Below are 13,793 nucleotides of genomic sequence, written 5' to 3'. Positions count from 1 at the left end.
TCGGATTTGGAGTCATGTGGTGGACAATTTGAAGTTGTCCCAGGAGAAGGCTCAGCAGTTTGCTAATCGCCGTCGCCGCGTGGGTCCTCGACTTCTTGTTGGTGACTTGGTGTGGTTGTCTTCTCGTTTTGTTCCTATGAAGGTCTCTTCTCCTAAGTTCAAGCCTCGGTTCATCGGTCCCTATAGGATCTTGGAAATTCTTAACCCTGTGTCGTTTCGTTTGGATCTCCCGGCATCGTTTGCTATTCATAATGTGTTTCATCGGTCGTTGTTGCGGAAGTATGAGGTACCTGTTGTTCCTTCGCTTGAGCCTCCTGCTCCAGTGCTGGTGGAGGGAGAATTGGAGTATGTTGTGGAGAAGATCTTGGATTCTCGTGTTTCCAGACGGAAACTCCAGTATTTGGTCAAGTGGAAGGGTTATGGTCAGGAGGATAATTCTTGGGTGGTTGCCTCGGATGTTCATGCTGATGATTTGGTTCGCGCTTTTCATAGGGCTCATCCTGGTCGCCCTGGTGGTTCTCGTGAGGGTTCGGTGACCCCTCCTCAAGGGGGGGGTACTGTTGTGAGTTCTGTTTTTGGGCTCCCTCTGGTGGTTGCTGATGGTACTGGGTGACTTGTCTTTCCTGGGTTTCTGGGTTCCACCTGTTCCATCAGCATATGGGAGTTTCCTATTTAACCTGGCTTTGCTGGCATTTCCTCGCCGGTTATCAATGTATCCAGTGTGTCTTGTTACCTCTGCTCCCTGCTCCTAGAACCTTCTGGTCAAGCTAAGTTTGGATTTTCCTGTTTTGGTGTTTTGCTTTATTTGGTTTTTAGTCCAGCCTGCAGATATGTGATTCTTGCTGCTGGTTGCTCTAGTGGGCTGAAATTGCTCCTCATGTACCATGAGTTGGCACATGAGTTCAAGTAATTTCAGGATGGTTTTTTGAAGGGTTTTTCGCTGACCGCGCAGTTCACTTTTGTATCCTCTGCTATCTAGCTTTAGCGGGCCTCATTTTGCTGAAACTGTTTTCATACTGCGTATGTGCTTTCCTCTCATTTCACCGTCATTATATGTGGGGGGCTGCTATTTCTGTGGGGGATTTCTCTGGAGGCAAGAGAGGTCTGTGTTTCTTCTAATAGGGGAAGTTAGATCTTCGGCTGGAGCGAGACGTCTAGGATTATCGTAGGCACGTTCCCCGGCTACTTTTATTTGTGTGTTAGGTTCAGGGTCGCGGTCAGCTCAGGTTCCATCGCCCTAGAGCTTGTTTGTATCTGTGCTTGTCCTTTAGTGATCCCCTGCCATTGGGATCATGACACTGTTGACCAGGTAAGATCTGACGTTTCATTTACCAGTGGCAAAGGTGACCTTGGCAATGCTACAATTAAACTTAAGTTAGTAGCACCAAAATACTTACACTATTAGTCATGTGGGGTCTGTGGGACCCCAGTTTTCATATCGAAAAATAATAATCAACATATATTAAAGAAGAATTTTTACTTTATTTAAGAACGTAAGGTACAACATCTCAGCTAATCGATTAAAGTTTTAAATTCGGTATCCACAAAATTTAAATATCAACATAAGTACTGTGAAAAAAACAAGTACCGTATATACTCGTGTATAAGCCGAGATTTTCAGCACTTTTTTTGTGCTGAAAACGCCCCCCCTCGGCTTATACACGAGTCATGGTCCAGAAAGCCAGAGCGGGAACTGGCGGCTGTAGCACAGTGACAGCTGCAGCCGCCAGCTTCCAGAAGACATCAATACTCACCCTCCGTCGCTGCATCTTCGTCTCTGACCCGGCGCCTGCAGCTCTTTCCTGTTCCTGTGCTCAGCGGTCAGGTGGTACCGCTCATTAAGGTCATGAATATGGACGCGACTCCAATCCCATAGGCGTTGGGGCGCATATTCATGACCTCAATGAGTGGTACCAAATGAATGCTCAGCCCAGGAAGAACTGCCACGCCGGGACAACGGCGATGCAGGGATATTCAGCGACGGGGGAGGACAGGGGAGCCATGCATACAAGATGCAAGGATGGGACCGGGGGAGCCGAGCATACAAGGATGGGACCGGGGGAGCCGAGCATACAAGGATGGGACCGGGGGAGCCGAGCATACAAGGATGGGACCAGGGGAGCCGAGCATACAAGGATGGGATCGGGAGAGCCGTGCATACGAGGATGGGACCAGGGAAGCCAAGCATACGAGGATGGGTCCAGGGGAGCCAAGCATACAAGGATGGGTCCAGGCGAGCCATGCATACAAGGATGGGACCGGGGGAGCCGTGCATACAAGGATGGGACCGGGAGAGCCGTGCATACGAGGATGGGACCGGGGAAGCCAAGCATACGAGGATGGGTCCAGGGGAGCCAAGCATACAAGGATGGGTCCAGGCGAGCCATGCATACAAGGATGGGACCGGGGGAACTGTGCATACAAGGATGGGACCGGGGAAGCCAAGCATACAAGGATGGGTCCAGGGGAGCCAAGCATACAAGGATGGGTCCAGGCGAGCCGTGCTGTTACGATCCGGTGACTTTGGAGCTGCATGAGAACTTTCACTGGAGATGGTGGCCACTGTACTGACCGCAATCCTGAACTTAACACAGCAACTAGAAGTAGCCGTGGAGTGTACCTAACACACCTAGACACCTCGTTACAGACGGAGGACTAATTACCCCTAAAGATGGAAAGAGGAATACTATCTTGCCTCAGAGAGAATTCCCAAAGGATAGACAGCCCCCCACAAATATTGGCGGTGAGTCGGAGAGGAAAAAACATACACAGGCAGAAAACAGAATTTAGCACAGGAGGCCACACTAACTAGATAGGACAGTATAGAACAGAGTTCTGTGAGGTCAGTAAAAAACCCTTCAAAAATATCCACAGCAGAAATTACAAAAACTTCCTACATCTAACTAATAGATGTAGGAGCGTAAATCTGCAACTCCAGTGAATCCTACAATCAGAGCAGGAATAAAACTGAAACAAGCACACAGCAGTGCCACAGATACAAAGAACCAAACACTTATCTTTGCTGAATTTGGCAGCAGGCAGGAGAAGCCAGAAAGTGATCCATCACTTCACAAGAAACATTGACAACTGGCAAGGGCTAAAGGATCCTGCACACCTAAATATCCCAGTCCGAATTGTAATTATCAGATACACCTGGCCAGGACTGTGACTCAGAGACAACTGCATTCCCACCTTCAACCACCGGAGGGAACCCAAGAGCAGAATTCACAACAGTACCCCCCCCCCTTGAGGAGGGGTCACCGAACCCTCACCAGGACCCCCAGGACGATCAGGACGAGCCAGATGAAAGGCACGGACCAAATCAGCAGCATGGACATCAGAGGCAAAAACCCAAGAATTTTCCTCCTGGCCATAACCCTTCCATTTGAACAGGTACTGAAGCTTCCGCCTCGAAAAACGGGAATCCAAAATCTTCTCAACAACATATTCCAACTCCCCATCAACCAACACAGGGGCAGGAGGATCAACAGAGGGAACAACAGGCTCCACATATTTCCGCAGCAAAGATCTATGGAAGACATTATGGATAGCAAAAGAGGCCGGAAGCGCCAGTCGAAAAGACACCGGATTAATAATCTCAGAAATCCTATAAGGACCAATAAACCGAGGCTTAAACTTAGGAGACGAAACCTTCATAGGAACATGACGGGAGGACAACCAGACCAGATCCCCAACCCGAAGCCGGGAACCAACACACCGACGACGATTAGCAAAACGTTGAGCCTCCTCGAGACAACACCAACTTGTCCACCACATGAGCCCAAATCTGCTGCAACCTGTCCACCACAGAATCCACACCAAGACAGTCAGAAGGCTCAACCTGCCCAGAAGAAAATTGAGGATGAAAACCAAAATTACAAAAGAAAGGCGAAACCAAGGTAGCGGAACTAGCCCGATTATTAAGGGCAAACTCGGCCAATGGCAAGAAAGCCACCCAATCATCCTGATCAGCAGGCACAAAGCATCTCAAATAAGTCTCCAAGGTCTGATTAGTGCGCTCGGTCTGGCCATTTGTCTGAGGATGAAATGCAGAAGAAAAAGACAAATCAATGCCCAGCCTAGCACAAAAGGGCCGCCAAAACCTAGAAACAAACTGGGAACCTCTGTCGGAAACAATATTCTCCGGAATACCATGCAAACGAACCACATGCTGAAAAGACAACGGAACCAAATCTGAAGAGGAATGCAATTTAGGCAAGGGCACCAAATGAACCATCTTAGAGAAACGGTCACAAACAACCCAGATAGCAGACATCTTCTGGGAGACCGAAAGATCAGAAATAAAATCCATCGAAATATGCGTCCAGGGCCTCTCAGGGATTGGCAATGGCAAAAGCAACCCACTAGCACGGGAACAACAAGGCTTAGCCCGCGCACAAGTCCCACAGGACTGCACAAAAGAACGCACATCACGTGACAATGAAGGCCACCAAAAGGACCTACCAACCAAATCTCTGGTACCAAAAATGCCAGGATGACCAGCCAACACAGAACAGTGAACCTCAGAAATCACTCTACTAGTCCATCTGTCAGGAACAAACAATTTCCCCACAGGACAGCGGACAGGTCTGTCAGCCTGAAATTCCTGAAGAGCCCGTCGTAAATCAGGAGAAATGGCAGAAAGGACCACCCCTTCCTTCAACATACCGACTGGTTCCAAGACCTCAGGAGAATCAGGCAAAAAACTCCTAGAGAGGGCATCAGCCTTAATATTCTTAGAACCCGGAAGGTACGAGACCACGAAATCAAAACGGGAAAAAAACAAGGACCATCGAGCCTGTCTAGGATTCAGCCGTCTAGCAGACAGGAGGTAAATCAAATTCTTATGATCGGTCAAGACCACAATACGGTGCATAGCTCCCTCAAGCCAATGTCGCCACTCCTCAAACGCCCACTTCATAGCCAACAACTCCCGATTGCCGACATCATAATTGCGTTCAGCAGGCAAAAATTTATGGGAAAAGAAGGCACACGGTTTCATTAAGGAACCAACAGGATCCCTCTGAGACAAAACGGCCCCTGCCCCAATCTCAGAAGCGTCAACCTCAACCTGAAACGGAAGAGAAACATCCGGTTGGCGCAACACAGGAGCAGAAGTAAATCGACGTTTGAGCTCCTGAAAGGCAGAGACAGCCGCAGAGGACCAATTCGCCACATCAGCGCCCTTCTTCGTCAAATTGGTCAAGGGTTTAACCACGCTAGAAAAATTAGCAATGAAACGGCGATAAAAATTTGCAAAACCCAAAAATTTCTGAAGGCTCTTCACGGATGTGGGCTGAATCCAATCATGAATGGCCTGAACCTTAACCGGATCCATCTCTATAGACGAGGGAGAAAAAATAAAGCCCAAAAAAGAGACTTTCTGCACCCCAAAGAGACACTTAGACCCTTTCACAAACAGGGCATTGTCACGAAGGATCTGAAATACTATCCTGACCTGTTGCACATGAGACTCCCAATCATCGGAAAAAATCAAAATATCATCCAAATATACAATCAAGAATTTATCAAGATAAGTCCAGAAAATATCATGCATAAAGGACTGAAAAACAGATGGAGCATTAGAGAGTCCGAATAGCATCACAAGGTATTCAAAATGGCCTTCGGGCGTGTTAAACGCAGTTTTCCATTCATCACCCTGCTTAATACGAACAAGATTATATGCCCCTCAAAGGTCAATCTTCGTAAACCAACTAGCTCCCTTAATCCTAGCAAACAAATCGGAAAGCAAAGGTAGAGGGTATTGAAACTTGACCGTGATTTTATTCAAGAGGCGATAATCTATACAGGGTCTCAAGGAACCATCTTTTTTAGCAACAAAAAAGGACCCCGCTCCCAACGGTGAAGAAGATGGTCAAATATGCCCTTTCTCCAAAGACTCCTTAATATAGCTCCGCATGGCGGTATGTTCAGGCACAGATAGGTTGAAAAGTCAACCCTTAGGAAACTTACGGCCTGGAATCAAGTCAATAGCACAATCACAGTCCCTGTGCGGCGGAAGGAAACTGGACTTGGGCTCATCGAATACATCCTGAAAATCAGACAAAAACTCTGGAATCTCAGAAGGTGAAGAAGAGGAGATTGACATCAAAGGAACATCATTATGAACCCCCTGACAACCCCAACTAGTCACAGACATGGACTTCCAGTCCAACACAGGATTATGTACCTGCAACCACGGAAAACTCAGCACGACAACATCAGGCAAGTTATGCAACACCAGAAATCGACAATCTTTCTGATGGGCTGGCGCCATGCGCATGGTTACCTGTGTCCAAAACTGGGGCTTATTTTTAGCCAAGGGTGTAGCATCAATACCCCTTAAAGGAATAGGGTTCTGCAAAGGCTGCAAGGGAAAACCACAACGCTTGGCAAACTCAAAATCCATTAAATTCAAGGCAGCGCCTGAATCCACAAACGCCATAACAGAAAATGATGACAATGAGCAGATCAAGGACACGGATAACAAAAATTTAGGTTGTACAGTACTGATGGTAATTGAACTGGCGATCCTCTTTGTCCGCTTAGGGCAGACAGAAATGACATGAGAAGCATCGCCACAATAATAACACAACCTATTTTGACGTCTGAAACCTTGTCGTTCTGTTCTAGACAGAATTCTATCAAATTGCATAGGCTCAGGAATTTGCTCTGAGGATGACGCCACAGCGCGTACAGTTCTGCGCTCCCGCAGGCGTCGGTCAATCTGAATGGCCAGAGACATAGATTCACTCAGACCGGAAGGCGTGGGAAACCCCACCATAACATCTTTAACGGATTCAGAAAGCCCCCTTCTGAAAATTGCCACTAAAGCATCATTATTCCATTTAGTCAACACAGACCATTTTCTGAATTTCTGACAATATAATTCTGCCGCCTCTTGACCCTGAGACAGGGCCAACAAGGTCTTCTCAGCTTGATCCACAGAATTAGGCTCATCATACAATAATCCTAAAGCCTGAAAAAAGGAGTCAATATCAAGCAAAGCCGGATTCCCAGATTCCAGAGAAAACGTCCACTCCTGCGGGTCGCCACGCAGCAGTGATATAACGATTTTTACCTGCTGACTGGAATCACCAGAGGATCGAGGTCTCAGGGCAAAAAAAAGTTTACAGTTGTTTTTGAAACTCAAAAATTTAGACCTGTCACCAGAAAATAAATCAGGAGTAGGAATCTTTGGTTCTAAAACAGGAGTCTGAATAATATAATCAGAAATACCTTGCACCTTAGCAGCAATCTGGTCTACACGAGAAGCTAAATCCTGAACATTCATGCTTGCACCAGGTTCCTCAGCCACCCAGATATTAAGAGGGAGGAGAACACAAAACAGACTGGAGAAAAAAAATGGCTCAAGAGCTTCCTTCCCTTCTTTTGAGATGCATTTAACTCATTGAGGGCCAGTTGTACTGTTATGATCTGGTGACTTTGGAGCTGCATGAGAACTTTCACTGGAGATGGTGGCCACTGTACTGACCGCAATCCTGAACTTAACACTGCAACTAGAAGTAGGCGTGGAGTGTACCTAACACACCTAGACACCTCGTCACAGCCGGAGGACTAATTACCCCTAAAGATGGAAAGAGGAATACTATCTTGCCTCAGAGAAAATCCCCAAAGGATAGACAGCCCCCCACAAATATTGGCGGTGAGTCGGAGAGGAAAAAACATACACAGGCAGAAAACAGAATTTAGCACAGGAGGCCACACTAGCTAGATAGGACAGTATAGAACAGAGTTCTGTGCGGTCAGTAAAAAACCCTTCAAAAATATCCACAGCAGAAATTACAAAAACTTCCTACATCTAACTAATAGATGTAGGAGCGTAAATCTGCAACTCCAGTGAATCCTACAATCAGAGCAGGAATAAAACTGAAACAAGCACACAGCAGTGCCACAGATACAAAGAATCAAACACTTATCTTTGCTGAATTTGGCAGCAGGCAGGAGAAGCCAGAAAGTGATCCATCACTTCACAAGAAACATTGACAACTGGCAAGGGCTAAAGGATCCTGCACACCTAAATATCCCAGTCCGAATTGTAATTATCAGATACACCTGGCCAGGACTGTGACTCAGAGACAACTGCATTCCCACCTTCAACCACCGGAGGGAACCAAAGAGCGGAATTCACAACACCGTGCATACAAGGATGGGACCGGGGGAGCTGAGCCATGCATACAAGGATGGGTCCAGGCGAGCCATGCATACAAGGATGGGACCGGGGGAGCCGAGTATACCAGGATGGGACCGGGGAAGCCGTGCATACAAGGATGGGACCGGGGAAGCCAAGCATACAAGGATGGGTCCAGGGGAGCCAAGCATACAAGGATGGGTCCAGGCGAGCCGTGCATACAAGGATGGGACCGGGGGAGCGAAGCCGAGCATACAAGGATAGGACCGGGGGAGCCAAGCATACAAGGATGGGACCGTGGGAGCCGAGCCATGCATACAAGGATGGGACGGGGGAGCCATGCATACAACAGGGGGAGCCACACAAAGCAGGACAGGATGGGGGGAACCACGCATACCAGGATAGGGATGAGGGGACAATACATACCCGGCTTATACACGAGTCAATAAGCTTAGCCAGTTTTCCGTGGCAAAATTAGGTGCCTTGGCTTACACTCGGGTCGGCTTAAACTTGAGTATATATGGTAATTATTTGGCACACAAATCAAATATCTTATGGTGCTCATTGAACATAAATTTCTTGCAATCATTGGACCTCAAGCACCTCGTTGTGGTATTTGTAGTCGACACTGCGTCTCTTGATGCACTGAGGTGGGAGGAGCACTATCGCTAGAAAGCTACCAAAATGGATGGTTATCTACCTTCTATACTTGTGAAAATATGACAAAAACAAACTCACTTAGGGTCCAGTAGACCCTACGCGACTACCTAAAGGTTAAGGTCATTGATCATTTCAGTGTGACACTTACCAATAGATTGTTGCTATGCTTGATTTTATGAACCTGTTTGCATCAGATGCGGTTAAAAATTATTAGGATAAATCTCAACATATTGTTGGCCATAGTGTACTGTACATATATAAATTTAAATACATAAATACGATATGAATATCTAATGCACATTCATTCGAGATTTCAATTTTCTTAGCATAATCTGTGAAATACTCACACTTCAGACACTGAAATTAGTTCTGTTTTGATGTATCCCTTTTGGTCAGGTCCATCAAGATCCATAGGTTCAGGAGCTGGAAAATTAAAAAATATGTTATATCTTTTAATTATGGACCACAAAGAAATGTACTTAAAATCTGTCTGCTCAATGTAGTTAAATTGCTGTTTAGCTACTTTCTGGTGCTCTTTGTACCTATTTTGTCCAGTGCAATTTGCTCAGAAAAATCCCGTTGAAAAATCACTTGCCTCTTACTTTACACTTCAAACATAGTATGAACTTTTACAAAAGACAAGATAAAGGATGTACAGTATGTAGATGACAGCCATAACTTATCTCCTGACTCAGGATCAGTCATTTAGCTCCTATTTGGGAAATATCTATAGCAAGTGGTAGCATGTACAAATAGCTGACATGTCTGTTTTTCAATGTTCCCTTGGGGTATGTGTCTGTAACAAAGTGGCATGGGGTGGTAGTGGGCAAGTCCACTAAGTCACAGTCAGTGAGCACCCCAGCACCTTGCACATGGAGAGATGGGTGCAGTGGAGTACTCACTTCTTTTGCTGGGATTCCCTCAGTCTCTGTCACCCCAGCCTCTGGCTCCCAGGTACCATGAAACACCACAAAGTCACAGTTCTTTTCCAACAGTTGAACTTTACTAAACTGCAAGACATCCATCACATCAGCAGCACAGTTCACACAGTGCTACGTTTGCTGTACTTTCCCTGCCCTCCGGGCAGACTCTAATATCTCTGTCATTTATCTCTCTTTACTCTCGCCATTCACGGCCGTACCTCTAGCCAGACTTTGTCCTGTCTGCGCTTTCCTTTCCTCTGCCATCCGTGCAGCATCTCTGGACAGTTTGTGTCCCATGGGTAGCTTCAGCATCACCAGCTGCCTGTCAGCCCCTTGTCCTTCCTGGGGATGAACCTGTCGAGCTGGCGCGTGACTGAACTATTCTCCAGCCTGGGGTTTCTTACTGCTATCCGCAGCTTTACCCCCACAGCCTGTAACTTTCTCACTGTATGAGTCCTGCCCTTGGGCAGACTGAATGGGCTTCTGATTCTAAACAGGAAGTGCCTTTCCTATATATCCCTGCACTGTGCTGCTCTGCTCTGTGCCCCTCCCATCTACTTAACTCCTTGCTGCCTGTGGCTAAACTAATACCATTATCTATCCTATTCTCTCTCTAATGTTCCCCTCTGTTCTAACCCCGCTATTACTCTATGCTAACTTCTATCCCTAATCCTAAACATATTCACAATACATGGCAAATACATGACATCACAGTACATAAACATTACATTACACATTAATAACAATGAGGTGCCACATGTAATTGTACAAACAGCGTTCAGAAGAAAGAAGGTACATGAGGGTCTCCGCCACCTCCTTACATGCCTACAGCCTCTTTGAGACACCAGCGCATCCACCAAGTTTTCCCAGGCAACACCGCTGGTGTATTTTACTCCAACACTCACCTGAAGGATGAGCATGTCACTGCTGTTAGCGGTTTCAGGGCTTCTAAGCCCTGAAGTGGTTCAAGAAAGTGACCTAAAACAGAACATGTGCACAGCAACATCATTTTGACATTGCTTTGCATTATGTTCATTTTAGGGGTCTCTTTTGCAGATGGAATCCACCTGAAGGAGACAGTGTGCACACCCTTACTGGGAATATACCCCATTTTTCAGACTGTAAGACGCACATTTTCCCCCCAAAATTTGGGAGGAAAATGGGGGGTGTGTCTTATAGTGCGAATGTGGGCATACCGGGGGTTGCGGCAGTGGTGTAGCAGCAGGACCGGCGGCACCAGAGGCGTGGCAATGCAGAGTGCACCTGAGCAGGGTGCCGGCGGTGGTACAGAGGGGTCACAGAAGGCATGGTCCCTTCCTCAGGAAGCCAGCGGCAGCAGAAGTGGGGCAATGCTGCAGTCCCGGGGTGCAATGCTGCAGGTCCAGTGTCAGTGATGAGGCAGAGCATGGAGCAGTTTCCCTTCCTCAGGATGCCGGCGGCAGAGATGTGGCAACGCAACCGCCCAGTGTCCACGGTGAGAAGAGCCGAATGCATCAACGGTTTCCCTGTGGCCATCTCTCTGAAGCTGTGGGCTGCCGGAGGCTTCAGGAAAATGGCCTGAGAAGGCCGTGCGTGCAAAATGCAAAATGTTTTAACCCCTTCAGATGGATTTACATTGTGGGACCTTACAGATCTTCGTAAGGTATGTATATTGTTGGTTTATTATTTTTTCTTTGTTACAGAGTGAGGGTCGTCAGATGGATTGAGCGTAGAATAAATTATTACAACAACCTTTGTTTTTATTTCAATAAAATAATTTTTAATAATGTGTGTGTTTTTTTAACCCTTTACTAGTATTGGATTAATAATGGATAGGTGTCATAATTTACGCCTCTCCATTATTAATTTGGCTTAATGTCACCTTACAATAGCAAGGTGGCATTAACCCTTCATTACCCCATATCCCACCGCTACACGAGAATGGGAAGAGAGTGGCCAAGTGCCAGAATAGGCGCATCTTCCAGATGTGCCTTTTCTGGGGTGGCTGGGGGCAGATGTTTTTAGCCAGGGGGGCCAATAACCATGGACCCTCTCCAGGCTATTAATATCTGCCCTCAGTCACTGGCTTTACTACTCTGGCGGAGAAAATTGCGCGGGAGCCCACGCCAATTTTTTCCGCCATTTAACCCTTTATTTTAATAGCTACAGAGCCCAAATTTTGCATATACACACTACTAACATTAGTAGTGTGGAATATGCAAAAAAATGGTGATATGAGATGGTTTACTGTATGTAAACAATGTCTCATATCATGTCGGGTTTAGGAAGGAGATAGCAAAAGCCGGTAATTGAATTACCGGCTTTAAAGCTATCTAGCGCTGTATGAAGTAATAATATATATACATATATGTGTCTACTGACATATATATGTGTGTATATATATATATATATATATATAGACAGTATATATGTTTTTTTTTTTTTTTTTTTACACATGGATCCCTTGTATAGCCGTATGTCGGTTTTGCAAGCCTGTGAGAAAAACACGCAGTACGGATGCCATACGGATTACATATGGAGGATGCCATGCGCAAAATACGCTGACACACCCTGCCTACGGAGGAGCTACGGACCACTATTTTGGGGACTTTTCAGCGTATTACAGCCGTAATATACGGACCGTATTGTCTTACGCTGAGTGTGACGCCGGCCGTAGACAGAGAATCGCTTCTTGGGTTAATCTTCTGCTGGTTTATTAAGGCATGACATAAACCAGTGCAGAATTTAAGTAAATAAACATGGCCTTTATGGCATAAAAGCAAAACAAAAGAGAAGTTATAGCACAGTTCATAAGTCTGAGGGATTTGGCCGCTCAGGATACAGTAAACTTCAGCTCAGGACTGGGTCTACCGACTGAAGACTTCTTTGTCCCCAAACACACAACAGATAAAAAGAAGCCCAGTAGCTGGATATTTATCTTCACCAACCACGCCCTTGGGGAGGAGATATGGTGAGTGGCCGCCCCACCCATTGCTTACAGCCACTGACAAAACACTCAACGCTGTCATGGCCGATTAACCCCTCTCAGCACATGACATGCTGGAGAGAAACTTCTAGATTTCACATTATGGAATACAGCAACCTTTGTGACACATAGATATTTCCCCTCACATACATCGCCAGTGACCATGTCACAGTACATACGCAAAACTGAATGAGTTCTTTCATAAAAAAGTTTGTGATATTTCTCTGATTCAGATCTAAAGCTGATCACCTGTCACGGGTATGTCAGAAGCTGCAGACAGTTGCACTGCATCTAGCTGCAGAAGGTCTCCGTGTCTGGCTTTGCAGACACCTTCTTAACCCTTCTGACTCTTTAACCCAGTGGCAACCTTTCTCCAGCTCTAATTGACATGCCTGACAAGGGTGTTTATAGACTCCCAGCCTGCTGTTGGGAGTCGCCGGTGATCTTTCCATTTCCCCTGTTGAGGCATGGAGATATAGCAGTCAGCTATCAACCGCTTTGGTGTTGCTGGAAGACGTCTGTGTTACATCTCTGAGTCTTCTGAAGATAAGTGTTCCCCTTGTTTGTCTATCCCAGCTGTCTTTAGTGGTCTTCTCTAAGCAGGGCTTATCATCAGGGTGAGCCAGGGATTAGATTCCTGCTCGGCGATAGGTACAGAACCAATATAGGGATGTTTAGGGCAAGTAGTGTATCTTACATATTACTCATCAAACTCAATTTGACAGGTGGACCCGCCCCTATCAAAGTGTATCAAAGTGTGTAACCCCTCCCCTCCCTGTCTTCCAGCTGTACCTCCTTGGCTGGTTTTCCCTTTTGATAAAGTTTGATATTGTTATCACAGTATTTTGATACAGTGATTATTATCCCAGTATTTGTTTTTATATCCTATTAGATTTTCATTTTATATGTAGCTGCTGTGAGATTGCATTCTGTAATCAGAGCAATGTATTTTATTCAGTGTTCACATATAGTGCAAAATTGTGTGGTTGTTTTTTATATCCTATTAGATTTTCATATTATATGTAGTTGTTGTGAGCTTGCTTCTGTAAGATTTATTTTAGAACCAGTGTTTCTGTCCATAATGCTCAGCATA

At 46.0% G+C, this 13,793-nt stretch overlaps 1 protein-coding gene across 5 annotated transcripts in view; it reads right to left on the bottom strand.

Moving 5' to 3' along the window:
- STAT1 (signal transducer and activator of transcription 1) overlaps window positions 1-13,793 on the bottom strand; it is a 1,428,390-nt gene that overhangs the window by 47,040 nt on the left and 1,367,557 nt on the right. For all 5 annotated transcript variants that reach the window (XM_069733810.1, XM_069733808.1, XM_069733811.1 and 2 more), the window contains one exon: window positions 9,160-9,235. In XM_069733810.1, the coding sequence (XP_069589911.1) occupies window positions 9,160-9,235 (76 nt within the window). The remainder of the gene's footprint in view (window positions 1-9,159; window positions 9,236-13,793) is intronic.

Source organism: Ranitomeya imitator, chromosome 7 (genome assembly GCF_032444005.1).
Source record: "Ranitomeya imitator isolate aRanImi1 chromosome 7, aRanImi1.pri, whole genome shotgun sequence".
In the NCBI taxonomy this organism is placed as follows: domain Eukaryota; kingdom Metazoa; phylum Chordata; class Amphibia; order Anura; family Dendrobatidae; genus Ranitomeya; species Ranitomeya imitator.
The sequence above is the reverse complement of the archived record's forward strand: the minus strand, read 5'-3'. Positions and strand labels throughout refer to the sequence as shown.